Source organism: Dasypus novemcinctus, chromosome 5, assembly GCF_030445035.2.
Source record: "Dasypus novemcinctus isolate mDasNov1 chromosome 5, mDasNov1.1.hap2, whole genome shotgun sequence".
Taxonomy (NCBI): domain Eukaryota; kingdom Metazoa; phylum Chordata; class Mammalia; order Cingulata; family Dasypodidae; genus Dasypus; species Dasypus novemcinctus.
This window is the reverse complement of record NC_080677.1, coordinates 71,034,064-71,057,029: the sequence shown is the minus strand read 5'-3', so window position 1 is coordinate 71,057,029 and position 22,966 is coordinate 71,034,064. Positions and strand designations below refer to the sequence as shown.

The following is a 22,966-nucleotide window of genomic DNA, read 5'->3' as shown; positions in this document are numbered from 1 at the left end:
AGCAATGTGGAACATGCAGGCACATGCAGGCGGCTTTGTGCAGACAAATAAAAAATGAAGAAACAAAAGCGCATATGTATTCCAAAACAAGTTGCAAAAAATCCAAAGAAATATTTTTAAAAATTGGAAAAGGAATCACATTTTCATCCTGAAATGAGGTGGGGCACACCATAGTGATATTTCAAGGAAAGGTCTGCTGCCATATCATACTGACCTGTAGTAATTCTTCCTGAAGTTAGGTCTACTGCTGCATCAGTTCCTCCAGAATAATCAAAAGCATTCTTACTTTTATAGAAAAAATGTCCAGCTTCTGCTAAATTAGTATCGGACATGGAGGGCTTCATTCCCCCAATCCCTCTATAACCATATGGTCCTGATCGATCATATTGATAGTGGTCATCCCTATAACCAAAACGATCCTCGGGAAGAGTGGTTGCAGGCTGCTGTGCTGTGCAACTCCTTCCAAAAGGTAACTTATAAACCACATCACAGCACACAGCTCTTCTTCCTGCAGTAAGATCAACAGGTTTTTCATCATCTTCTATTATTTTGGTCATCACACCTGATGTAGACTCATCCACTGTTACAACAGTTCTATGAGACTTTGTGGTACTGAGATCCACTACTTCCCCATCAGCGATTCCCTGTGATGTGGTGCGATCAGTCCATCCATTTGTGACACCTACAGGAGGTACTGTGACAGGCTTTGTAATAGCCAAGGTCACTGCATGTGCTGAAGGACCTACAGATAAGTTTATTGGTACTTCCTCCCTGAGTGTAGGAATGGCCTGGCTACTTGGTATCTTATATGGGGGCTCAGCATACTTTGATGTAGTAAGTTGGAGTGGTGCTGTCACTGCATGTTCTAGACCCACTAGGCTTTCTGTCCCTGTGGTGTAGCTTGCACTAGCTGTGCAGGTGACAACAGTAACTGTTTCACTGACCAGAGTTACTGGGGTCACTACTGATGAAGTGGCACTGAGATTTATAATAGAGGGTTGGACAGTACTAATTTGTCTCCCCAAAATTTCACTTGCTGTGGTCTGCCTTTTCATATCCATTACGGAAGCAGAAAGATCCATACACTCTTCGGTTACTTTTACTTCTACTTTTGGTACTGTACTCAGATCAATGACATCACCCACGAGTTGCAACTTTCCATTTATCTTATACTGGTACTTCTCTATATGTAGAGTATCTAGAGCAAGAGGCTCTGAAGGAATTGACATAGAGACACTGCTGGGACCAACACCAGGGATTATACTTTTGGCTGCTGACACCTCAGCCTTGGGAACTTCATTTGTGAGAAATTGTGTAACTGAAGAAGGGGATGCTTGAAATGAAGACAGTGTTGTGACAGGGACAGAAGAAAATGCCTCCAAAGCTCCTGCAAAGTACAGACTCTGTTCTGAAGAACTTGGAATTTCTGAAGCTGTCATAGGAGCAACTACAGAAAACACTGATTCAATGGAAACCAGATCTTTGGGAGGCGATCCCAGGGGCCAACTGGTAATTGCTTGACTAGCTGAAGAATCTGTTGGAGTCCCAGGTTCAGATGGCAATGTGATAACCACATAAGTCTCCATGAGGGATTTGGAATATCTTGGTGAGGATTTGTTAGAGTGTGGGGAAAGTGGAGAAGTAGGGGAAGGCAATTTATAATCTGTTGATGTCACTAAATTCAATGTCATACTTGAAGTTAAGGATAAGCCTGTTGGTTTGGGGTGTGTATCTACTGGTTTTTGTGTAGTTACTGGAAGTTGAGGAACTGCTGGTTTAGGGGCAATTGGAGGTTTGCTTGGCTCAGGCCTGTGTGTAAATACAAGTCCAGATGGAATTGAAGATGGTTTAGGAGGAACAGGAGGAGGTGCAGGGGTACATATTTTTGCTATGGGTAACCCATTAATCCTTGAAACAGCTGGGGTCTCTAAAGTAGCAACATCAACAGGAGGGGTAGATGTAGCAGCTAGAGTCCCTGGAGCTGTAACTATAACCTTTTTTTTTGGATAAATAGTTGGTTTTGGTGAAGTTGGTGGAGGAAGTGGTGGAGGAGGAGGTGGGAGTGGAGGGGGTGGGGGAGGGGGAGGAGGAGGGGGAGGGGGAGGAGGTTGGGCTGCTGTGTCCAAAGAACTTTGGAAGGATGGACGAGTTTTCATTGGAAGAAAGGAAATAGGAGGACTGCCAGATGGTAACTGGGATGTAGGCTTTTCTTGACCAAAGGCCTCTTCAGATACTTCAGATTTAAAGTGTATAGTTGAAACCTGTTCATTCACTGGAAGAGCTGTAACAGAAGAAGGTGGTTCATCAAACACAGTTTCAGATATGCTAATTTTCGTTAGTTCAGCCTCAGACTCCTTCCTTTTATCTCTGTAAGCTTCCAAAACTTCCAGAATAACTCCATTCCCAGTTTCCTTCTTGACTTTCTTTGTTGGCTCTTTTTCAGATATAGATACGTCAGCAATAGGCCCCTTGGATTTAGTTCCTACAGATTTTATGACAGGTGCCATATCAGATAAGGAAATCACAATATGATCAGCACTAGTTCTACTATCTGGTGGGGTAGCCCTATCTAAAGATATACTTATTTCATCTGGATAGTCTATAATGCTGCCTGGAAAATAAGTTGATGATGTTTCCTCAGAATCTTCAAATTTAATTATGTCCACTGGCTCTGTATAAACTGTGGTTATGCTATCTAGAGCAGTAACAGGTGAGGAGCTATCTGTGGTACAAACTGAAGAAAGCGATGATGTGAGAGAAGGTGTATCAGATGGCAGAACAGATGTAGCACTTTCTGAAGGCTCAGAGTAGGTCAAAATCAGTGATTCATGGGCAATTATCTCTTGAGCTTCTCTTGTATAATCAGTTACATATTCATCCTCAATTTCTTCTGCTGAAAAATGTTGGGTTATTTTAACATCTGGGATAGAGAGCGTTGCACTGCTGGTCGAATCTGTAAGAGATGCTCCTGAGAGAACACTTGATGCCAAAGATGCATCGGGCACCCTGTCAAACTCCATTGCAGACTCAGTCACATCATTCCCAATGGGGGACTGGGTTGGGCTGGATACAGGTGTTATCTGCATCTGTTGCCTCTTCATGAGTTCTTCATAGGCAGCATCAGCATCTAATAATTTTTTTTCTTCACTGCTAGAATTTACCATACTACCCAGATTCACTATCTCATGGCTCTCCGGAATGATATAAGAGCTTGAAACAATATCTTCTTGAGGCACAACAGAATGTAAACTCTCTAACTCATAAAACTCTTTCTGAAGGTCTGTAATTTTCTGCATAGGATCTTCATACATCTGTTCTGGGAGCCTTATTTTTTGCTCTCTACCTCTCTGCTGCATAAATCCATTTTCTTCCTCTTGCCTTGCTAGCATACTGCCGTCTACTGATCCATTGTATGTGTCCTCTACTAAAGATTCATAAATATAATCCTCTATTAACATCCCACCATATAAGGGCTCTTTTTCAAATACTTCATCTCGTTCATTTGCTGCTGAAAAAGCTTTATATTTGTGGGATTTATGCATCATTTCTTCATATAGCTCCTCTGCACTTTTTAATGCCTTTTGACCACCTTCTTTCTGCATAATAGATTGCTCATCAGTTGGTGAGTATAAAGACACAGCTGTGGGCAATTTATAAACTTTTTGTACTTCTATTATTTTTTCTGGGCTTATTTCAAAACCTTCTGGGTCAGATTCTATGCTAGGTGAATATTCAGAACAAGAAGAACGGTGGAGCTCCTCCATTTCTGCAGCCTGGCGTAATTCTTCTGTTGGAGATGCATCTTCGATGGGAGAGAGATTACTGGGTGGTGTCTTTGGTCTTTCTCTTCTTCTCTGAGCTCGAAGCTCATCTTTGTCTTTCTTTGATTTTTTACTAGAACTCTTTCGCTGTTGCTGTTCTAACTCCCGCTGCTTTTCTTGTTCCTTTAATAATTCTTCTTCCTCTCTCAATTCTTCTTCCTCTGAAGAATCTTCAATAGTAGGTAAAAGAGGGCCATGTGATCTGTGCCGAGCTTTGCGTTGCTGTTTGCTCTCTCCTTTTTTGTGACTTGGGCTGCTGTCACTATCCTCATCAAGTGATGACACTGATGTAGGGGATGTACCAGGAGTGAAGCTGGAAGCATGTAGACTAGAAGAACCTTCCCCCCTTGATCTATCTTCTGGTGAATCTGTCAGGCTTTCCATTTCTAATTCTGGCTCTTCATCAAAATACAAAGCTGTTTTCTTTTGTGATGACTCTGCAGAATACTTATCTGCTATTGTGCTGTTGAGTTCGATTGTTTTAAATCGACGTAGTCCTCCTCCACCAGCAATTGCAAGTTCTTCACTCTCCTGACTTTTGGTTTCTCTGTATTTAAGTTCAGGACTTTCATCAAATGTTTCATCATCTTCATCATGCCATGAATGTCGTCTCCCTCCATCATCATCAAAACTTGTACTACTTTTCCGAGTCAGTCGCCTGTGCTTCCCTGCTGTTACTTTCCCTTTCCCTTTTGTTTCTTCCTTCTTCTGGCTTTCTATACTACCACTAATCTCTTTGAGCTGATTCCTAATAAACTCATCATCCTCAGAGCCTGAAGCATCTTCATCAGCACTCATTTCTATGATTTGTTTTCTAATGAAGTCCTCCTCCTCACCTGATCCTTGACTATCTTCCTGTTTATACTCATCACTGCTTGATGAACCAACACTAGTTCTCCGTTTTCTTCGTGGAACAGGTGAGTTTTCACTTTCACTACTGTCTTCAACTGAATCATAAGACTGTCTTCTGGTAGCTATGTCATTGACAAACTCAGACTTTTCTTTATGGTCTTTTCTGGAAGGAATGTCTTCTTGCCCATCTTTTTTAAAAGTGTCTTGCTTTTCTTCTTGACTCTCTTTGGGCTTCTCTTCTGAGATAGTAGTTTCTGTTGTTTCAAGAAAAGTTTGAGTTTTCTGCTGGTCCTTAGGCTGATCAGGAGTAACCCCACAGGGTTCTGTTTTCTTTTCTGGCTTTTCATCAACACATGTACTAGTCTGAGCTTCCAAAATGGATAAGACAGTACTTTCTAACTTAGCTAAATCTGAGGGGCTGGAAGGGCTGCTTTCTTGTGAAAAAGAGTCCTTTTTGAGTCCCTTTAGCAAATCCTTTTCATCACCGGGAATAAGAGTTGGAATTTCACCAAGTGAACTTGATATTCCATCAGAAGAATATCCTGTGTCGCTCAGACCTTGAGGGCTTTTCGGCTGCTGAGAACTTGAGATGTCTGATTTGTCATCTTCCTTTTCCTAGCGAAGGAAAAGATACAGGAAAACTTAACATGGTTAAACTAATAGCTTGACCTCTCCACTACTTTTAAGTAACTACTAAGAAATGAGAAATAATTATGGGAATTTTGTCAACTCTACCCCAGTATTAAAAAAAGAAGTCATTGAATCTGCACAATTAAACAGTTGATTTATATTGATGAACACTAGATTTGTGTAACCTAAGTTTAATTTAAATGCCAATTCTCAATAACATTTTATTTTATTCCATCAGTACTCCATTCCTTTACATTTCAATATCACTTTCCTTCAAAAATATGATTATTTTTCAAGTCATTTATTTTGGGAAGAAGTTCAAATTGTGAAGTAAAATTTTAATGATAATTTTGCTATTATTATAATTAATACTTTTGAATTATGAGGTCAGGCAAAATAAATGGAAAAAAGTATTAGAAGATAGGATTCGTGTATGGTTACATTGGTACAGGATTTTGGAAATTTTATTTAACAAAAATAAATAAGGTAACATGGCCATAATGATTTTTGCCCCACCTACCCCAATGGATTTCTGAGAGATTCAAGCAAAGCCCTGCTTTTTAAAAGACACTTGAAAAGCTCTAAAACTCTGTATACATATAGGTATTGTTGTAAATACAACTATCCTATATGAATGGGAATGAATGTTTAGAAATTGTAAATTTCAGAAAAGTTATGCAATAATTGGTCTGATTCATCACTTTAGCTAAAAGGAAAATTGCAGCTATTACTTTTGTACTATTGTAAATCATATTTACTTGCAACAGCACATTTCAAAAGTATTTCACAGATATCATTAATAAAAATCTTCTTATATTCAAAATAACTGGAGAATTACTTATCTTCACTCTCCCTTCAAGCAGTATATAACTAACTTTTCATGAGTGGAAGCACGGACTTTCCAGGGTGTTGGGAGGAGGCAGCAGAGACACAGGGCAGGCATACCACAGCCTTGACCATCCTGCTTTCCTCGGGATGCAAAGAGGCTATGAGAATAATTCTGGTTCAAGAATCAAAGAGGCTTTAACTGAAAATGTTAAACACAGAGACTGTTTGAATGAGGCCATAATAAAATGCTTGTGATGCAGAGAAAAGTGAAATCCAACTGATCCAGTTAGATTCCTTGTTGAGAGGACAGTATCACAGTAGCCCCACAGCCCTATGGACTGAAGGAGTCAAAGGGAGAATTGCACAAGGACACACTGCATCTAGCCCTGGCCTTGGAAGCCACCTCGATTCCATTAAGTTTCTATCGTGAACTATCTTGTTCTTTTCAGTGGACATGTGGGTGTGGGATCCTCTGACTTATCAACTGCCCATCTGAAGTGATGTCAGGTTGTACAAAAGGCAAAATAATGCTATTTCCTTTCTTTTTCTTCTTTTTTTTCCATTTCAATATAAATTGTTATTTGTATAAAGATATTCCTTGATATGTTATAAGGTAAAATGCTTTTGCTGAATTCACAACATGACTCAATTCAAAAGGACAGTTCTGACATATTCTTAACCAACTTCAGTGAAGAACACAATACCTTCTCTTTGTTTTACCTAGAATCAACTGCCCTGGGCCATTCTGGATATCTTTTTAGGGCAGGATTACTTATCTGCAGTTGTGCGACTATGGTAGCATCACTGATGGGATCCAACTCACTTTGGCTCCTTTCTCTTAAGAACAACACATTCATGAGACAAGCACAGGTGAAGCAGCCTTCCAGTAAAACTTTTCTGGATTGTAACAGTAGAGGGACATTTCCATCTGTTCACATGCCAATGACAGAGCACATTTATTGAGTCCAATATGCTTTCTATGTCCTTTACTGCTTGTCTTTCTTCACCCTAGTCCTACCCATCCTTCACTAAATCATAGTAAACACTATAACAATGGTGGTGCTTTTGAAAAGAGGTCACAAAAAATGATTTTTCATAATAATATTCTGATAGTCTCATTTATATTCTTTATTTTGTGTTTACATATATTAAAAATCATAACAATCTACTAAAACTTTACACATATGTGTGGGGAGCCACCCACTGTGAAATCTATTTACAGCCTCCAACAACATGGGCGGATTTCACAACTACCTCAGCCCTGCCCCTTCATTTCCTTCTTCCTCCTTGTTTCTTTGTTCTCCCCTTCCCGCCACAACTGGTAACCACAGCAGCACGCAGGTGCAAGGCGTGAAACTCTGCAGACCCGGCATGAACTTTGAGCCAATCCCCTCCTTGGACGTCTGCCACCAGCAAGACCAGCCCACCACCTGTGGACATGTTCCCTCCCCTCAGTATAAATCCCCTTGTTCTACCCCCAATAAATGAGGCTTGATCAGAATCCTGTCTTGCCTCCATTGTTCTCGTACCCCTGCCCCCACTTCTTCCCACAGGTCCCTGGAATCCGCCCCCGCTGGTTCAGACACATATGGAGGAAATGTAACTATTGCTATATATAACAATTCATTGACTATAATAAAAGAGAAATTATTGTTTCATACAATGGAATCTGAAGGTTTACTGACACTTTACCAAAAAAAGGTAATATTAGGATCAGACATACATAATGAAACAAGGGAAATTAATTAAGAGACATTAGACAGAAGGTTAATACATAGAAATATCAAAATGACTACCTTACAACTCTTTTATGCTCCTTTTCCTCCTGTGTTCATGATTTGTTTTCTCCTCTCAGTACTATGTTTTACCTACTTCTTCTTTCTGCCACTCACTACCTCATCTCTTCTCCACATACCATACAGAATTCAACCATTATTTACTTAACATGATATTGCAATGACTTCTTTGCCTAAATGACTCTTCCTCTTCCATATCTGTGGTGGCAAAAGTCTGCAGAGATTTTTCTCTACAGGCTGGTGGGTCTAAGATAAAATGTCTGGAAATGTTAAGGAAATCAAGTAAGTTTACCAAATGACATTTGATTGAACTTTTCAGAAGAAAAAACTGATGATGTACTTATTTTGCCATGAGTAATTCATGATCCCATTTTTTTTCCCTTCACATTAACTGGCTTAGCTGTCAAATTACATTCATTTTTGTTGCTAATTTTCTTTTTTTTAGGTTGCTCTTCATATATAAAGATTGGCACACAGAGCTACTAATTGGAGGGACTCCCTCTCTCCTTCCCTCCCTTCCTTCCTTCTTCCCTCTTTCCTTTCTCCCTCCCTCCTTCTCTATCTCTTTATATATTGACATCCAGAGGTGCTGATTGGAGGGATCCCTCCCTCCCTCCATCCCTCCCTTCTTCCCTCTCTTCTTTCCTTCCTCCTGTGGCTATTCGCTCCACTTTGTGAGGTATGTGGGTACCAGTGTACTAATGAAGTTTGTATTAATGCAAATGAACTTGTGTGTACAAATTTAACATGACAAACCATTGCTTCATTAAGGACATTTCCTACCAAGTTAATAATTGGACCAAATAAGAGAGAGAGGATGGAAGAGAGAAGAATGAAACAAAGAATAATGTAAAACATTGTGTAAGATGGATCCTGTTTTCTCTAATTATTCAATCTTCAAATGAGTGTCTGAAGTGCATAAATCTAGAGGAATATGATCTGCAGATTCATGTGTTGATGGCATAACCGGGCTCAGGCTCTCAAGTTTCTAAATCCCCAAGATTGGGAGTTTTCTCTCAGTAGATTAAAAAATATATAGTTTTATACTTAATTAAAAGAAGAATATATAAGCTGTTTAGTAACATATTAAGATATAATGAAATGAATAGATTCAAATACTTCTTTCTAAATTAAACATGGAGATACAGATATTTAGTACACACATCCATATACATTACATGAGTATGTAAGTATTACTGATTTTAAAAATCTATGCACCATTCTCATTTGAATATTTGAATAGATAATAGGAGCTGGTGTTATTCATTATCTTTTCACTTTATATAAAATACAATTTATTCTTTTTGCATAAAAATAAAGTTCTAAGTGTCTACCCTTCACATAAGAATTTTGTTTGTCATTGTTGAGAGGGGCAGTGAGTGGAAACAATCATAATTTAGGCATACTTTAAAAAATAGCAATGTTATATTTCAATTCCCCTGAGAAACACATTTTCTCTGTATTTTTCAAGTACATTTACCATTAGACTCTATTACACTGACTTTTATTTTAATTATGTATTGTACTTTTCCCAGGTAGAGAATATGGCTACTTGGGCCTCCCTAGACTGAGCAGAGGAAACAATAACTCAAAATCTTTAGAGGCACGAGATTCATTTTTTACTTACTAAAAGAGACTGCAGAATTCCATTAGTTTTTCCTTCCAATATCCCACGACCATGTGGGATATTGAACTATGAACTGATCAGTGATGAATTGAGCCCCATCTGAAACTTTTCCCACCATGTTATATCTTGGCACCTTCACTAGTAGTCTGCACTACCAAATTTGGTTCTTTCAGCTTTTTGCAAATGTTGAAATTTTTAGCTTTCCACATTGAAGGTATTGGGGTTAAGAACTGAAGTCTAGGTTAAAGATAAAGTTGTAAAAAGAAAGTATGCAATATTTTGCTTAATTTTCCAAGTGATTTATTTTTGATGAGCCAAAATAAAATAACAAATGAACTACATTTAATCATTTATAAGGTTTGGGTCAACGTGAAATGCTAGTCTGAATGTTCTAAAACTGGACACAACTCAAAGATTAAGTCTATAAAGTTCACTGGGTCTGGAGGAAAGTATCAGGTACTCCCACCATACAGGTACCCTCTTCCATACAGAAAACCTAATTCTTTTTCATTCTGCCTTATTATACAGCTGTCATCTAACCCCTGGATCACTTTAACCAGCAATAAAAATACATATACACTAAAGGATTTTAAAAGGAAGGCTGCAGTGTTTCAACATAATATATCAGATGAAGACTCAAAATTCTGTTTAAGTACGTAGTTTAAAAAAATATATAATTCTTTTCCCACATGAAATTTTAAAATATTAAACTAAAAAAGGTGTACCTTTCACATTGTTTGTTATACTTCAGGATAACTTTTAATTTCATTCAATAAACATATTTTGAAAGATAAAAGTAGGTGGAGATAGAAAATTAAGTGGCAATGAAGAAATGTACACCACAGACTATATTAATATTATGGCACAGTTGACAAATTAAAATACAAAATAAGATATATAAATAATGTAAACGCTATATACAAAATGTTTGGGACTGTCATGGGAGTGTCTAGGAGGGAAAAATCATTATAATATTGAAAAAGCAATGCTCTAAAGTATGATAGGAAAAGAGCATCAAGTTCTGTGGCTAAGAGCACAGTGTTTAGAATCAGAACAATACTATAATCCTGGTTCTCCTGCTTCCAAGCTGTGTGATCTTGGGCAAGGAGATTCAGTTTCTACATCTGTAAATGCCTATGGATTTAAACAAAAACTAATATTAAAAAATCTAAGGAATACATGGAGTTCAGCAGTAGGTAAGGTGCCTGCCGGTAAGAAAGAAAAGAATAGGCTCCTGGAGAAGTTACCACCCGAGTGGCCTAGAAGTCCAGAGAAAGCTGCCTGAGTAAAAGATCAGTAGGGAGGAAACAAAAGGCACAACAAGGAATCCCACAAAGGCATGTTTGGCTGGTTTATGAGTTCTCATTTTGGGAGGATATCTTGGGGTGCTTGAAAGTTGTATTGGAGCTAGTTTCCAGAAGGTGAGAAAGCCAAGTTAAGTCATTTAGACAGGAGTCTCCACAGTGAGGTGCAACTACGAGGGGGGCTACCTCAAGCATTGAGGTAATCCAATAGAATACTAGAAGAAAAAATTTTTTTTATTTATTGTATTTTTTAAAATCCAAAATAGGATATCAATGAAATTTTACTAATATTTAATAAAGAGATTAATATCAGTATTCTCTCTCACTTATGTCAGCTGATCACAAGTTCTATTAGGAATTCTGGGCGAAAACTGGGATTTATATTATGAGGAGAAGTTAAGGTGAGGTCATCACTTCATTTGCTCACACTTAGGAAACTGCTGCTTATTGTTCAGCTAGGCAGATTTATGGCTTATATTATTAGTTTCAACTAAACCAACTTTTGTATAATGGATAAGAGTCATTAAAAAGTTCCTGCATAATAATTCATGTCTTAACAACAATAGTAATAATGTAAGAAAAAAATATATATAGTTTAATAAAGAAGCCAACACTCTTCATATTGTTGCAAGCTTTTCACCAGTGATATTACAAGGTAAAATCAATGATGACCAAACTAAATCACATCTGTCAAGAAGTTGGTCAAAAATGTTTGGCTTCATCAAGAAAACTTTTTATAACCTATATGCTTGTCTATTATCACTAGTGAAAAATCCTGCCTTAAACACATAATATGCTTTGGAGGTACAGCCAGTGATATTATGATACCATCACAAATCTCTGTAATCTTCAGCAAATGAGTATCCCAGTACCTAACAAAATTTTACTAAATTGAATAATAAACATTTAGGATATTCTTTTGCATTTTCTTATTTGATATTAAAAGACAAAAATGTCACACATCATTTGGGAAAACACTTGTTCTTTCTGCCATATTAATGTGGCTAAAGTAATATGAGGAAAACAATATGGTGACAAACCAAAAAGCATTCCTACATTAGCAAATACTGCAGGAAGGAACAAAAAAATAACAATGGGAGGGTTAAGAAGAAGAAAAAGATTGAAAACAAATCAATCAGTGTAAGGTTTAGTAATAGTAGAGTCAAGTATAGACATTTTAACATACTGAGCTTACAATATTTACTATTTCTCCTTCAACAAGAAACTATTTTAAAAGTTACTATTTGGAGTCCCTTAAGGAAATATGTACCAATGATGAAAGAGCCTCAGTATAGAGTGACTTATTCAATAAAGGTACATATATATTTTAATGAAAATACTATATTAAATATTGAAGATTGGCTTCTCTGATTGGAATTATTTTTTTAAAAAAGATACTTAAGCAAGGTTACAGAAATAGCAGTTCATGTGCAATTCATTTATTGCATCTCTTATAGGTAAGCTATAATTGGAAAGAGTTCCTCAGGATGTTGGTGATGTGTTATACTGCAAAACATTGAGATTTTCACATTATGAAGAATATTTTTTTAATATTTTATATTGGGATGGAGAGTAACTATGAAATTATTTTAACCACTGAGATTTACTATCTCATGAAAAATTAGATTAAAGAAGTGTAGAATGTGCAGGTCTGTCATTCAAAGAAAAGCTGAAGTTGTACAAGTGAGTTTAGGAATCATTAATGGGGATATCCTAAGAGTGAAGAAGGCAGAACTCAAGAAAACAAGGGAAACATCACTATTTGGAGATTGGGAAAAGGGAAATTATGAAGATAAAGCAAACATCAGAAAGAGTGAGAAAGAGAAGTGAACCGGGAGGAGACAGGATCATGGAAGAGCGAGGATAGTTTTACAAAGGAGGTCATGGCAAAGAGTATTAGGTTCTCCAAAAGGTTAACAAGGAAAAACAAAGGGGACAGGATGTGGGGTAGCAGTAGTGGCTAGATCCAGCCATTAGAATGGACAGTAGATAGGCATCCTTTTTTTTTTGGACTAACTAACTCATATAACAAAGGAAGATCAGCAATATTCAGTTAATGGGTGATGTATCATATACCAGAGATGGGCTAATAATTATGTGTTAAAATCATAAACAAAAAACAATCTGAGCCAGAAGACGAGATTATAGGTTCTAGACTATTAATACTAGTATATTTTAATAATAATAAGTTATCTAATTTCCCTGCACATCATTGCTGACATCTGTGAATTAAAATGAGTCAGTTAGATATGATGTAAAATCTCTACCAGCTCTAAAAATTTAGTTACTCTAAAAATGAAATAATTGCTTTAAAAAATAAGGGTTAAGATGGAATTCTCTAAGTGTCTACTAAAGAAAGGGATATATTTATTATAATAGAATATATATACATTCTTGGATTTTAACTAACACTTCAATATTAAACACATTGAACTAAACTCCTAACAGAACCTACTGTACAAAGTAAAAAAATTTACTTTGTAAATTTTTAAATGATTTTTGGTCTGAATTTTAGCTACACTATTTTTAAAAAATTACAATTATTTAATCATTCTCTGGCTGATGACCGTACCTTAAAAGGCTTTCAAATGGGAAGAAACTTGATGACTTACACAATCCAGTTGCTAAGTGAATAGTAAATTATATAAGCACACAAATTATTTTACATTAAACGAGGATATTCATTGTATGTTCATAGTGACAATAAAGCAGTACCTTAAAACTGTAGAAAACACTGAGCTATTACTCTAGATGATAATTTATCAAATTTTGATACATTATTTGATAGACATAACAGATTGAAAATATATTTCATATCTACACTTTTATGTAAGTTTGATTAATTTGTCAAAAAGCCAAAATTCTTCATTTCAGGAAACAATTATTGCACTTTTCTGAGAATGCCATTAATTGATTGAAGGCCTTCACTTAAATAATTACTATTAAGCAATTTGCATGGTGTGTAAAAGTCAAATTACATACATGAAAAGATGCAAAGCTTAGGTACCATAACTTACTGTTTTTTCTTTTCCAGTTTCCTCTTGATCAGATTTCGCTATTCGTGCTGCTTGTGCCTGTTCTTCTGTTTTTGGGGTCATTTCATCATCTTTCTCATGCAAACTCTGAGCCTTGACAGCTGGTACATCTTCCATCTTGGACTGTGGGGGTTTCTCTTCTTGCACAGCCTTTGGAGCCACATCGCCTTTGGGCTTCTCTTTAGCAATCTGTACTTGCGTTTTAAGCAAATCATGTTTCTCTTTCTCCTCTAGGGCTGATGGTATTGTTTCTGGGGGCAATTTTTTTTCTGCTGGGGTTGGCTTTGTTTCTTTAGGGATTAGCTTCTTTTCTTCCAGGGGTGGCTTTTTTTCTTCTGGGGGTGGCTTTTTTCCTTCAAGGAATGACTTTTTTTCTTCTGAGGGTGGCTTTTTTCCTTCTGGGGCAGAAGTTTTGTCTTTCTCTAGTAAGTTCTCTTCCTGTTTTTGATCTATGGTTACCTTTGGGTGAAATATTTCAACTGAAGGTGCTTCTCTTACTTTTTCTGGTATGACTTTATCATCTTCTGCTTTTACTTCTTGTTCCTTCTTTTTCTCTTTTATTTGGGCAGGCATGGCTGTTTTCTGAGATAGTTGCTCTGTAGGGGCAGGCACAGGAGATGCTTTGGGTCCTGACTGTGAAGGTGGCATTTTGCCCATGTCTCCAAGCTGTCCTGATATTGCTCTCTGGGTTTGGCAATTTAAACAAAGCCATTCTTGGATCTGCAAATAAAAGAGAATGAATAATTAGATACAATGTATTTGGTGTATTTACTAAGGTTAAAATTCAGCAATTCCTAGTAGCTTTTTTTTGTATATGGAAAAGGTGGGCCACTGCTTTCAAAATCAAAGAAACTAGTTTTTAGAAAACTTGCAAAAAGATTATTTGAAATCTTAAAATGTGAAGAATTTCTAGAGACTAGCAACTTGTACTCAACATAAAAAAAAATGAAAATTGTATTAATGATGGACTTAGAATACTGTATTAAAGATGAGCCTGGGGGAAATCTATTTGGGGGGGCGGGGAGAAATCCACATGTGTTCTAAATAAAATTATTTTTAAGCCTTGTGCCTTCAAAATTAATACTTCCATCATAAATTTATACTAACACTATTCAATTTTACAGCACTTTTCTTTTTAACATCCAATTAATCCAACATTCTTTTAGGATTTAGCCTTTATTTTCCTACCTCTTGATTTGGGTCAAACGTAGCTTTACTCACCAGAGTAGAGCTTTTCAAGGTATAGATAGAATTTTTCAAGAATCTCTTGTACATAATTCTGTATTAGATTTAGGATTAAGAAAATAACTTCATTCTTAATTATAATCACATTTCCACATGTAACTGAGCAGGAAGCACTCACAGGATCAAGTTGTTGTTTGGTAGCTTTTCTCACAGAGTTTTCTGACTTGCTGACTAAAATATTTCCTTATATCACTGTGATTTGAAATTCACAGTGATATAAGTCAAGTTCCTCAGCTTGTGATCTGAGAGCCACCTGCATCAAATCAACTAAGGTGCTCCTTAAAAAATGCAAATTCTCACCAAAACTATTTTTGCAGATGCCAGGGGTGGGTGATGGGTATAAAAAGCACACTAAAATTGAAAATTATTCTTTCATCAGGATGCATGACAAATGATCACATGAAAGACAGGTTATGTTTAATAATTTTGCAGAATTTCTCCCTTTTTGAGTTGTGTTGTGATTTTTCTTACCATTTAGGGACCATCCAATCTCTCAGATTCAGGTTTGGATGGTCACACAAATAATACTGCATTGTCTTGAGAAGTTTAATTTCAAATTAATCTCCTACAAACCACTCTTTCTGGTTGCTCAGCTGCAGAGTTTACTTATTGTTCTAGAACGCTCCCAGAGACCTAAGTTTCATATCTTATTTCAGGTTCCAGTTTGTTTAGAGACACTAAAAGTAGCCCTTGATACTGATGACTATGCTTATGGGTCTGTGTGCCTGAAATATGAACTAGGCCTACAACTGCAGGATGCCTAAGAGTTACCTCCTGAGAGCCTCCATGTTGCTCAAATATGGTCACTCTCTAAGCCAAACTCAGCATGTAAAAGCATTATCTTCCTCCCAGCATGGGACATGACTCCTGGGGATGAGACTCCCTGGTGCCAAGGGATTACTACCAAGCACCATCTGGTGATGTAACAAGAAAAAGACCTTGAATAAAAAGGTCAAATCAGACTAGCAGAATATCTCAGCTTACATGTAGGATCATGTGTTAAAAACTGCTTTTGACCTTGAATGAAAGGGGTAAATGGCAAAGACAAATGAGTTTATATGGCTAAGAGTCTTCAAAAAAGAGTCAGGAGGTCGTCAAAGGGTCACTCTTATGCACGCCACAGCAGGACCCCAGAGACAGCCAATGTAGATACAACCCCAGGTATGGGTTCTCCTGAGGGCTACGGAGACCCACAGGTTCTATGGTCACAGCAAATGGCTCTGGAATTCAGTGTTATGTCAGCTGGCCCTACTTTGGAATTCGGGTTGCCGCGTGTGAGTTGGACTCAGATGTGACCTTTCTACACATGCCTCTTCTGTCACTTTTACTGAACCTGTGGTTGGTGCTAGGGTTGTTGTATACTCAGGAGACTTGAATCTCTGGACTGTTAATGTGACAGCTGGGCCGTGAGCCTCAGCAGAGTTGCAATTCCTACCTTCTGGTTCATTGGACTTACTCAAGCCAGCTAACATGGAGGTGAAGATGGTCAACCACCACACCAGGGAACTGAGAGAGCCTATAGCTGCAAGCAAGTGAACTGCATCCATCCTCCATGTGGGATCTAAGCCCCTCTCGATATAGAGGTGGAAAGGACATCATCATCCCAGGGCCCACAGGATGGAGGAATAAAATATGGATTAGAGTGGACTTACTGATATTCTACTATGGAACTACTGCAACTAATAATGGAAGAAATTGTAGCATTGATGTGGAGAAATGGCCACAGTAGTTGCTGAGGGCAGGGAGAGGGAAGAAGAGGTGTAATGTGGGGACATTTTTGGGACTTGGAGTTGTCCTAAATGATATTGCAGGGACAGATGCTGGACATTATATATCCTGCCATAACCCACTGAATGGACTGGGGGAGAGTGTAAACTACAATGTAAACTATTATTCATGTGTGCAACAGTGCTCCAAAATATATTAACCAAATGCAATGAATGTACCACGATGATGAAAGAGGCTGTTGATGTGGGAGGAGTGGGAAGAGTGGGGTGGGGGGTATATGGGAACCTCTTATATTTTTTTAATGTAACATTGAAAAAAAAATCGTAGGGAAAAAAAGTACAACAGCTACATTTATTACAATAAAATATACCATTACAAGGAAAAAAAGTGTTGCTTAATATCCATAACAGTTTACCAACCTATAAACCATTATAATTCTTATCTGCTGATCTAAAAGAGTAAAGATAAAGGTCAATTAAGTAAATTGCTTCCTTATAAAACATTAGTATGTATTACAGGTTCATTTGTTCTTTGTGTCTTTGGTTATCCGCTGCCAATTCTATTCTTAATTTCATGTCTAAGTTACTCTGAAGTGAAGTGTCTTCACTATACATAAAAGTCATAGGAAAGAAACTGATCTGATTCCTTATGTCAAATACTAAAATCTATAGTCCTTGCCTTGAACAGTCCCTGGAGGAGGCACTTCCATATTGCCTACAGAAAATCAATCATAATCTGTGCCATGGTTTTAAAAACCATTACTTGTTTGAGTCATACCTTAGGATATTTTCATTCACTGTCTGACTTCTTCTAGAAAATAAAAACACATACAAACAGCCTGATCACTGTGCTGTTTTGTCACATGGATTCTAAAAACCAAATGCAGGTGTTTATTAAGTATTCTTGTAAGGCCATGTCCTAATGTAAATGAGTTAGTGAACTTTTTAATATACCAGGAATACAGGGCTTCAGTCCCTTGGAAATTCTTATCAATTAGAAGTATGGTTATTTTAACTGGGTTTTGGGGGTAAATTATTTTTTTAAAGTTGTAATCTCTTGCTATATATATCATATGGCTCAGTGGTACAAAGTTCTTATTAAAAAGAAAATGTGCTGATAAAATAAAACAGTGATTATTTCAAGGTAGTATACTCATTTTCATACTACTTAAAATTTAGGTAAAAAGATACAAGTTATAATCTAATTAATCTATTATGTCACATAAAATGTTACATTTTCACAATTTAGTATAATGCTTCCAAGTAAGGAAAATTCTGGTAAACAAATAGTGTGTTGATCATAACATACCCAAATAAATTCAATTGTCAACTAGTACATGCTAACAAAATGAAATCACAGTTTATTTTAACATCATATCATCAGGGCTTGTTCAAAACAAAATAACCCTCTGAAAATACATTAGTCTTAAGAGGAGAGTAGGAAACTAAGGCAATAAAAAAACTAGAAAAGGGATGCTGCTGTGCTACTCAGCATTTTTCCATCAATAAGCAATTTGCTTTATATAACATTCAGTTGTAACTATAGCAACAATACCATTAAGGAAAATCTCAGAACTTCTCCTGAAGGCTGCCTATTTATTTTTCCAAGAATCTTTTCTGAGGCATGATGATAAGACCTGCAGCAGGTTGAAAGTCTGTCTGCCCTTGGATTTAAAATGGTAGTGAAGTGAGAGTCACAAAACCCACATGAGCATTCATATTTGTTTCTGAAGAATATATTGCAAAGGGCATTTTAGCATGAATTATTTAAAAAGGCCAACTAAACTGATCTGGATGCTTATATAGTCTCCATCAGTAGAAGTATTCATACATACACTGGGTGACTCCTAATCAAAATTCTGTAATGGAAAGCCAAATCAAGGGGGTTGGAACAAAAATACCATTGTTTCCTGCCTACCATGAAGGTTTTGAAGCAAAAATGTAAATTTTACAACACAGGTTTTTTAAGAAAATTTTATTTTGTAAGCAGAGAAATAATTACAGTAATAATCTGCTTAGAAAACCCCACTTTCTTCATTGACAAATCTAAAAATTGAGGAGAATTGTTATCCACAACTTGTCACTTGTATCAATGCCACCTGTAATCGTAGCATTAGGTTTCAACACTAATCGGATTTCTTACTTATAAAATTTCTAAATTTATTTCCTCCTGTCATCTGTAAAGAGAAATAGATTCGATTCATACTTGATGCACTATTTTCTCAAGTCGTTCAGACTACATAGTCAGGATTTTACAAATCTGTGTTAGGTGAGACTGCACTTTACAAGGGTATTCAGTGATGTATTTGTGATTTTCTTATTCCAGTTCACCTAACAATGAATGAAATGTGTATGTCAGATCCTTCTCTTTTTATACTTTTTTTGACCAGAATGTGTCATTTCTTCAGTATTTTTGCTCCTCTTACAATCATTGTAACAAAAATAAATTATGTCTGAAATACATAATTGAGTGATTGGGGCTCTTCTTCATTTGTTTCATATGCGGGCATAAGAATTATATAAAATGGATTCAAACATAGATATTCCTTTGAAAAAATGATGAAAAAAATCAAATAGTCAACTTAAAATAATAATTTCCAGTAGAATTCTGGAATGTGAAGGGTAGGAATCTATCCTGAAGCATGATAAAATAGAGGATACTGCTTGAAATTTGTACTGGGGTCATCATTCCTAGATTTAACGTGATCAGTGACGTGTCTCTCATCATCTCTTCTATGTGTATGCTTATTTCTGCAAGGTCCTCAAACACTTATGTGTGCAAATAAAGTCTCTTTGCTTCCCTCATTTGAACCTTGTCTTACAGTTTTCTAAAAAACATATGTTAACAGTCATTTCCCTAAATAGACAACATACCAACTAAAATTATATAAATTATAACCAGGTATAAGAGCTATATTTAAAATAAAAACTTAAACTCTTGGTTAATACTGTTTTTTCCATTTTTCTATGCCCTTTTCTGGTCCCTTTCTCATCTCAATTTATACACATTTTTTAAAACTAAGAAATTAATATCTGGCTGTGTTATGCTTAAATGCCATTATATAAATTATATACAAATATACATTTGCATGGGTTAAAATATCTGTGAATTTTTATATTAACACACCTTTGAAAAATGTGTTGAAGAAAATCATGGGCTTAATTCCTTTTACAAATTATGAATATACACATATATGTATGAATTGCACAAATGTGTATATTTACTTATACAAATTTATATTTATAAAAATATATATCTTTATTTGTGTGGAAATAAAACTAAATAGAATCTTTTTCCTCTGTAATGTCTGTCTGCCTGTCTATCAATCTAGCTACTTACCTACCTATCTACATACCTGATAGAGGAGAGTGGGACAAGAGACAGCAAGCTCATATAAACTCTGTTCTTCAACTAAGAAATCCACTTTTTGGGTCTATCACAGGGATTAGCATAACTGATCATATGCCAGCACATAATAGGGGAACTCCAAGCAAACAGGTGATTTCTCACTGGTAATCAATGATGCACTATACTCACATGTAATCATGCATACCTACAGGGTTTACTTCACCTAACTTGGTTCTAGCAAAAACTTCAGGTTCTGAGGACAGCCTTATTTGAGAATTCATGGCATTTCTATTTGAGTAACTGTTTAGGAACATTAAGTTTTAGGTAGGCAGTTATTCATGCATTATAAGTCCAATATGAAAAATAACAGTTTTAAAAAAATGTATTATTGGGGAAGTGGGTGTGGCTCAACCAGTTGGGTGCCTGCCTACCACACAGGAAGTTTCAGGTTTGGCTCCCAGTGCCATCTAAAAGAAGACTAGCAGACGCCACCCCCACTGCAATGAGCTAGGCGCCACAGCCCGCGGAGAGCAGATGTGGCTCAGGTCGTTAGGCACTCCCGTCTCAGGTGGAAGGTCCCAAGTTTGGTTCCCACTACCTCCTGGAGAAGGCAGGCAATCAATATGCAGACCACCTGGGGAAAGGGGGCTATAAATACAATAAAAATAAAGTAAATAAAACATATATATCACTGATGTTTTATGGATGTCAAGGAGTATTGTTTTTATATAACCAGTTCTCATCTCTCTGCTTTTAGAGCTGCTCTTTGTTATACCCCTTTTACAAAGGATATGTATTGATTTTGGATATGTGAATAATTACATCAAAGAAAAATAATTACCTTTTAAGTTACTAGTTGGTACTACAAGCAATGAGTGATTGAATTTTAAAACAAGATTTATTTTGGAAATATTAACACACTTCATCACTGGTAATATTATGTTTGTAAAGATTACAAAACTATATGCATTTGAAGGTAGAATATTTAAAGCACCCTGCAGTTGAATGAAATTTGCAGAACATTTTCTAACAGGGGTTCTTAACCTTTTTTATTCCACAGACCCCTTTGCCAGTCAGGTAAAAAACATGGACCCCTTACTAAGTCTACACTATACTGCGTATTATTATTAATAAATATATCACACCCACACTGACATGTCCCCACAAGAATAATGTTTTTTTTTGAATTTCAATTCATGATCATGGACCCTTGAGAAGAATCCCCATTTTATAGAATCAAAAAAAGAAATCCCAATTTTTAAATGCAACCATTGTTGTGGACATAATATTCAAAGACATCATAATCTTACCAACTAGGGAAGCTAAAATGTATAGGAGGTTGTGTTGAGTCAAAATGGGTGATGGAGAATGGGTGCAATGTGGGTCAAGAGATTAGTTAAGTGTTAGCCCTCTGGTGATGTAGAATAATAGGGTATGTACTTATTGCAGGGAAGAATTAGTGTGGTGACATTGTAAGATGTACTTTAACAAGGATGACTACATTTCTCAGAATTCCCTTTCCTAAATGCTTCCCTTACAGTGTGTCACTAGAGGTATTTCTGTGCACGATTTGGAGGCAGAAGTGAAGCAATAGCCATATTACTGTTTTCTATGTGCAAAAGGTTGGGGCCAGGTCATCAAATGCTGTTGTGGCTCATGCACATTTTCACATATTATTTGTTGGCTTGGGACAGCAAGCAGTCAAGCAGCTGCTCCATTTGCTTCTGGATTCTTCAGTTTTTTAACCAGCTTCATCTTTGAAGCAGTGAATACTGACTTCTGGTTCATTTTCATGGGCTCCAGATCGTGATCATGGAATCTAGCTTGTCCTTGCTCTCCATACTTTACATTCATCTTCCCTTCCTCTGACTGCTCTGCAGATTTTAAGCTCCAGCATCACGTGTGAAGTCAACAGCCTTTTAGATACTGCCTAACCAGCTCTGACAATTGTGTAAAGTCAAATTCCTGTAATAAATCCTCTATAATATACATTTTACACTTTGAAGTGGTTCTCCTTTGACTAATGAAAAAATGATATAGTCAGGCTAAGTCAACAGTTATGCAAGAGGTGATTATTTTTTACATTTTTACCTGTTAATGTTTCAAATATAAATTAATTCTAATAGACTATTTCAAATCTGAGGTTACATGGCAAACAAAGAAAGCAGACATTCAAAAACAATAGAAATAGGGACTGGCTCAAGTTCTGCCAGTGTGACATACATGAATGGGTCATTTTAAAAGTTTAGGGCTGTTTTTATTAATTATGATGAAATATTTAAGCCATCAAAAAATTTTGTGTGAGACCTCTGGGAAGATGGTAGACTAAAAAGACATGGGACTCTCTTCTCTCACAGAAAAATAGCTAGAAGACAGGCAGAAACGACCTGGAAAAAATCTACGGTTTACAATACCAGAGGAAGGGAGGACACTGCCCAGGCAAAAGAGGCAAAAGAAAAGAATCTTGATGGCAAAACTGTGAGTTAAAAACTCAGCTGCAACTGCTGGTGTTCTCCTCCATCCCGTAGACACCTTTGAATTCTCAGGCCTTGGGGCAGGGCAAGTGGTTACAGACAAAGGGGGCCCCAGATATCCACCTCTCCAGGAAAGCGAAGAGAGAGGAACACAGCCTAAGGGTGACTCAGCTTTTGAACACAAATTTGGTCTGCTCTGTCCTATGGGCCTTTCCAGGCCTGCATGATTGTTTACCTTGGGAGCCTGCAAGGGACTAAAGAGATCCAACCCTCTCCAT

The 22,966-nt window shown here is 36.8% G+C and overlaps 1 protein-coding gene across 1 annotated transcript in view; it reads right to left on the bottom strand.

The window, feature by feature from the left end:
* PCLO (piccolo presynaptic cytomatrix protein) overlaps positions 1 to 22,966 on the bottom strand; it is a 376,758-nt gene that overhangs the window by 189,652 nt on the left and 164,140 nt on the right. Inside the window, exons 4-5 of the mRNA XM_071215189.1 lie at positions 13,876 to 14,613; positions 215 to 5,288 (exon numbers count right to left, since the gene is read on the bottom strand). Coding sequence (XP_071071290.1) covers positions 215 to 5,288; positions 13,876 to 14,613 — 5,812 coding nt within the window. The remainder of the gene's footprint in view (positions 1 to 214; positions 5,289 to 13,875; positions 14,614 to 22,966) is intronic.